Raw genomic sequence first — 6000 nt, forward strand, 5'->3', positions numbered from 1 at the left:
CAGGGTTTACAGAGCCATAGTGCTGTCTACTCTCTCAGATGGGTCCGAATCATGGCTCATTTACCGCCACCACCTGTGACTCCTCGAACGCTTCCATCAACGCTGTCTCCGTACAATCCTAAACATCCGCTGCTCAGATTACGGAACTAATACGTCTGTTCTACAACAGGCAGCAATTACCAGCACTGAGGCCATGTTGCTGAGAACACGGCTGCGTTGGGCAGGGCACGTCTCCAGGATGGAGGACTACCGCCTCCCTAAGATCGTGATCTATGGCAAACTTGCCACTGGCTGCCGCAAGAGAGGAGCCCGCAAAAGGAGCCACGAGGACTCCCTGAAGCAACATCTCAACCTTGGCCACATTGGTCTCCAGCGCTGGTCTACTCTGGCCTCCAATCGAGAGGTCTGCAGACACACTGTCTCTAACGCTGCTGCTTCCTTTGAGAACGCACGCAGGATCACCATCGAAGAGAGAAGACAACGCAGAAAGAATCGTGTCTTGCCGATCCCATCCAAGGAGTCTTTCTGCTGTGCCTTTTGCAACCCATCTTGACTGTCTCGCATTGGCCTCTTTAGCCACCAGCGCGCTTGTAGCAAATGTGGGGAGAGCCCTTCCAAATCTTCGTTGGCCAAGCCTAGCCATGATCTGGCTGCCATCCACCACACTGGTCTCCAAATGAGGCTGGAGCTTTGCCAGCTCTTCTTGCAGTTGGCATTTGCTCTTCTCCAGGTTTTCCCACTTCCCACGCAGGCTAGACAGCTCGTCTTGCAAACCCTGACTTGTGGCTTCCAGCTGCGTGCGCTTTTGACATTCCCTCTCCAGCTGCCGGGAAAGCTCAGCAACCTGCAGACAGAAAGAACAAAAAAAGAACTCAGCGGGATGGAAAGGCAGTGAATTCCGGGAAAACCCCAAAAGGGGACCTTAAAGGGACCTTAAAGATCATCTGCTTCCAAGCCTCCTGCTTGCCCATGCCTCAATCCCATGCTACGCGCCTGTCCCGCTGATTACAACTCCTGGCGCGTGGTTTCCACATCTCCTGCTATCATGCTCTGCAGTCTGGCAGGGATGTGCTATCACACTGACTGCTGACTACAGGGCATACTCGGACCAGCGGTATTGCAGAGCTTGCAGCATTGCTGCAAAATTAGAAGGCCGTGAAGACTTCCCAAGGAGTAGGGAGCTCTGCTGTTTCATGGAGGAAGACGTAGCAGGAACTACACCAGCAAATGCCTCCTATCCAGAGTAACAGATTAAAGCAAGGTCCAGGGAAGAAACTGCTAGAACGAAGATCACTGATGAAGAAAAAGGTGTCTCACAGATGTCTGGTGGCATTTGGCACTCACGGTGACATCAGCCATTTCAAATAGGTCACACACACCCTATGTGTCAATTTAGTGGAGAACTTAGGGGGGAGGTTCCTGCGCCACAGAGCTCTTTCCCACGGTTTCTCTTGTCAAAGAATGGAGTTCCACAGCTCATTGCTTCCAGTTCCGTATTTTTGGGCCTTGGACCACTCTGGAAAATTTGGACAAACCTGATGACCAGAAGTCTTCCACTTTACCACAGATGCCTGAGACCCAGGCTTCTGCTCGGTCCCAAACCGGTGCCAAGACGTCCCAGGCCAGTTGAATCCAGAAGTGGATTTGCAGCCAGGTGTCCGATGACGGCGCTGCTTGGGACTGCAGATCTGCTTCTGTGGCGCTCCAAAAAGAGCTTGGTGTTGGCCTCTGCAAGTCTCTCATTAGCTCTGAAACATTCACAAGCACACACAGAGTCATCTTTGGCAGGAAGGCTTTCGCAAAGTTACCCTCCACAGCCTTCACTATTACCCCACTTCTAAAAGCCAAGGGCATGAAGAGCGTCCAAAACCAGCACATCCTTTGATCGGAGCTTGTTCACAGGGCCTGTTTCTAAGAAATCACACCAAGTGCAAGGAGCAGCCAGTGTCACCTCCAGAAGAACTCTGGCCTACCCTGGCCTTCTCAAGGAAAGCTCAACCCTCAGACCCGCTGCCAAAACCGAAGCCAAACAAGAGCCTTCTTAGTTTGGATTCACAGAATCCAACTCTCTTCTCCGAGAGGCCTCTCCTCATTCAAACAGGAAAGGGTACAAGATTCGTCTTTTCTCTCCCCCACAGGATGAGGAGATTAGAGACTGGCAAAAAGACTGCCTGCTAAAACAACCTCAACTTGAAAAGACACCAGCAATGCCAGAGTGGCGCTACTGTGCTGTTACTGCTGGAACTCTAAAGAGAAAGGAAGACAGGTCTGATGAAGGCAAGGTCTTAAGGAACTTTCCCCACAAAGATGCCACGTTATGCTTTCACACCTGACGCTGGCCAGATGTAGAAAAGGGATTTAAGAAGGAAAATGCAGGAGGAAAAAGGAGTCTCTTAGTACCAGTAAAAAAAAGCAGGGACTTACCTTTCCAGTTTCTTGGCGAGGCTTTTTCTGCTTTTTGCTTCCACCACATACAGTTCTTTATACTTTTCCACTTCTGCCTGGGTGGATTCTTTTTGAAAAGGTCTTTCTGCTTGGTTGCTTCTTATCCTTCCCAGTGCACGGTCAAGATCTCTAATTCTCTCTTCTAACTGGTTTTTCAGGGAGTCCAGATGACTGCTTCGGATTTTTTCTAATGTGTCCTGGTGGGCTGCCTGTGCCTGAAGGAGACAGTGCACCTTCAACCACCACAAGAAAAAGAGAGCTCTGCCCAGCACAAAATTGCACACACCCACTTTCAAGGGCCCAGCTCTGCACAGAGAGGCGGCTCTGCCTCCTCACTGCCAGCAGCAACCAAGGCAGAACCCAGCAGCTACCAAGGCAAACAATTCTTTGCACTCTTATTCAAAGCTACTAAGGAAGACACACTGTATCTGTAGGACAGAGCACAGCGAAAAGGATTCTTCAAAGACAAGAAGAGCATCCCCCACCCCTGTCATTTAAGTGACTCCTTTTCGGAGCACCTTCCCCCCCTACAAGGACAAAGCAGCACCTCTAGGTCTGGCCATGACAGCTGCAAGTTGCAAAACCCATTCAAGGATGAGCAGCGAGAACCAGAGCAGCCCACAGAGATCCCCCCGAGCACTGCAACCTGACAATCTGCCTTGGGCAGCCTTTGCATTCAGGGACCTGCCGGCACGTGACACACCCACGACAGCACTCCTGCCCAACCAGATTGCCTTCTGCCACTGCCTTCAGCAAAGACAGAAGCTAACCCACAGAATACAGGAGCAAAAGAAAAACACCAAAACCCGTGGCCACAACAGAAGTTTACGTAGTGCCTGTGGATGCTGGGGAGAAATTCACTTACTTGCAAAAACTCATTGACTTCCTGGAGTTTTTGTCTGAGTTCCCGGTCGGCTTGCTCTTCCACCTCTTTTTTCCATTGTTCGAGTTGGCTGCGATCCACCAAGTCAGTCTCCAAATGATGCCGGAGTTTTGCCAGCTCTTCTTGCAGCTGGCATTTGTCCATCTCCAGGTTCTCGCACTTCCCACGCAGGGTAGACAGTTCGTCTTGCAAATCTTGATTTTTGGCTTCCAGCTGCGTGCACTTTTGACATTCCCTGTCCAGCTGCTGGGAAAGTTCAGCAACCTGCAGGCAGAAAGAAAAAAACAGGAACTCGGCGGGATGGAAAGGCAGTGAATTCTGGGAAAACCTCAAAAGGGGGCGGCCAGGGAGACTATATTCATCATCTGCTGCCTCAGGACTAGAAACAAAGTCCAACCAGCCTCTTCTTTTCCAGCAAGAACAGCTTTCCCATCATTTGTCATAGGATTCCTCAGCTTCCCATCCTTTCCGAGTTCCTCCTGCAAAAATGCTCCAAGCTTCTGCACTCCAAAGGAATCACTGCAATTCATCTGTCACACCCAGAGGACGCTGTCACAGCCTCCCTCAAGCTGCAGCCAGGCCTCAGCTGGGCCCCACTGCTCTCAGCCCATGCACATGATGTCCTGCAAGGACCTGCCCATCCCTCAGGCCCAGCCGGGGGATCTGCACTCTTGGCTGACCCCGCTCACTCTCAGGGGACCTGTTCTGCTCTTCCTGCTCAGGGCCTGTGGGACGGCTCCCTGGCCCCTCAGCTCACGCACCCTGCCAGGCTGGCTGCCACTCCTGGCTTGCCCCTCCTCTGCAGGACAGCCTGGCCTCCATCAGCCCTTACACCTACTGCTTTGCCCTCAACATTTGCATCTTTCCCCAGAAGGAGAACTACCTCCGGATTACTTAGAGTCATCTCCCACTGCAACAGCAGAAGGAGCATTAAGAAAAGCCCATCACACCCAAAATGCAGACAAGGGAAAAAAATCATCAACATGACAAGAAATAGAGGGAAAGCATCTCCCAGCTTTCAAAAGAAGGAACAACCAAAAAGCCCCACCCAGAGCGCAGCTCACCTCTCTTCGTAATCTGTCAACTTCCTTGACCTTTTCAGAATAACTCTTCTTCATTTCCTCCATCTGGGGCTGGCTTTCTTTCTCTTCATTAAGCCTGACTTTCCTCCTCTCTAGCCTCAGAAGCTTTTCCAACCTGCACAGCAAATTAGTTAAGAAAACCATGAAACACAGGAACAACCAGCCTTTCCCCCACAGTCTCACAGAAACGCCACAGACAGCATCCAAGCCTAGAATGGCTTGGCTTGGCAGGGACCTTAAAGATCATCTCATTCCAAGCCTCCTGCTGTGGCCAGGGACACCTTCCACGAGACCAGGTTGTTCACAACCCCATCCAACCTGGCCTTGAACACTTCCAGCCATGGGGCATCCACAGCTTCTCTGGGCAACCTGTTGCAGGTCCTCACCACCCTCACAGGGACCAATCTCTTCCTAGGATCAAATCTAAACCTACTCTCTTGCCATTTGAAGCCATTCCCCCTTGTCCTCTCCCCACATGCTCTTTGAAATGCACTCTCTTCCTCCTTCTTGTAAGCTCCCTTCACACACCGAAAGGCCACCAGTAGGTCACCCCAAAGCCTCCTCTTTTCCAGGCTGAAGTATTGCAGTTGGCCCAGCCTTTCCTCAGAGGAGAGCTGCTCCATCTTTCTAACCACCTTGCTGGCCTCCTCTGGACTCAGCTTGGCAGTTCCCAGGGCCCTCCTTTCCACCCCTTTCAAAGATGGGCACAGTGAGTTTCCCTTTTTCCCATCACCTGGGACTTCCCCTGACTGCCACGACTTTTCAAATATCAAGGAGAATGTCTTGGCAACTCCATCAGACCCTGCTGGCCAGTGGAGGGCAATAATGCTGGCCAGATGGAGAAGATGGATTTCCAAGGAAAATGCAGGAAGAAAAAGGAGTCTCTTATTACCACTCCAAAAAAAGCAGGGACTTACCTTTCCACTTTCTTGGTTAGGCATCTTCTGGTTTTCACTTCCTCCAGATACAGGTCTTTGTACATCGTCATTTCTGCCTGCGTTGCTTCTTTACGAGAAGCACTCTCTTGTTGGGTTCTTTTTACCCTGTCCAATTCACTTTCGAGGCCTCTAATTCTGTCTTCCAACTGGATTCTCACGGAATCACAATGACTGTCTCTGATTTGTCCTAATCGGGCCTGTGCCTGAAGGAGACAGTGCACCTTCAACCACCACAAGAAAAAGAGAGCTCTGCCCAGCACAAAATTGCACGCACCCAGTTTCAAGGGCCCAGCCTTACTCAGAGAGGTGGCTCTGCCTCCTCACTCCCAGCAGCATGTCCACCCCCTCACCCCCACCCCTGTCATTTAAGTGACTCCTTTTCGGAGCACCTTCCCCCCCTACAAGGACAAAGCAGCCCCTCTAGGTCTGGCCATGACAGCTGCAAGTTGCAAAACTCATTCAAGGATGAGCAGTGAGAAGCAGAGCAGCGCACAGAGATACCCCCCAAGCACTGCAAAGTGGGAATCTGCCTTGGGCAGCCTTTGCATTCAGGGACCTGCCGGCACATGACACACCCACGACAGCACTCCTGCCCAACCAGATTGCCTTCTGCCACTGTCTTCAGCAAAGACAGAAGCTAACCCACAGAATA

The 6000-nt window shown here is 51.4% G+C and overlaps 1 protein-coding gene across 1 annotated transcript; it reads right to left on the reverse strand.

The window, feature by feature from the left end:
* Window positions 1-1090: 1090 nt before the first annotated feature.
* LOC135406268 (ankyrin repeat domain-containing protein 26-like) lies at window positions 1091-4455 on the reverse strand. The gene is made up of 5 exons (XM_064640694.1): window positions 4393-4455; window positions 3311-3592; window positions 2425-2660; window positions 1603-1748; window positions 1091-1137 (listed from the first exon to the last, which is right to left on the reverse strand). Exons 1-5 carry the CDS (start codon window positions 4453-4455, stop codon window positions 1091-1093), a joined length of 774 nt encoding a protein of 257 aa, XP_064496764.1.
* Between the last annotated feature and the right edge of the window lie 1545 nt (window positions 4456-6000).

The sequence above is a fragment of the Pseudopipra pipra genome, chromosome W, assembly GCF_036250125.1.
Source record: "Pseudopipra pipra isolate bDixPip1 chromosome W, bDixPip1.hap1, whole genome shotgun sequence".
In the NCBI taxonomy this organism is placed as follows: domain Eukaryota; kingdom Metazoa; phylum Chordata; class Aves; order Passeriformes; family Pipridae; genus Pseudopipra; species Pseudopipra pipra.

What these genes read in the sequence shown, in the direction of transcription:
- LOC135406268 (XM_064640694.1), bottom strand. Translation starts at nt 4,455, where the DNA reads ATGGAGGAAATGAAGAAGAGTTATTCTGAAAAGGTCAAGGAAGTTGAC. An exon ending in AAGTCAATGAGTTTTTGCAA is followed by an intron (nt 2,661 to 3,310) that starts GTAAGTGAATTT and finishes TGTCTCCTTCAG; the next exon opens with GCACAGGCAGCCCACCAGGA. An exon ending in CTCGCCAAGAAACTGGAAAG is followed by an intron (nt 1,749 to 2,424) that starts GTAAGTCCCTGC and finishes TGAATGTTTCAG; the next exon opens with AGCTAATGAGAGACTTGCAG.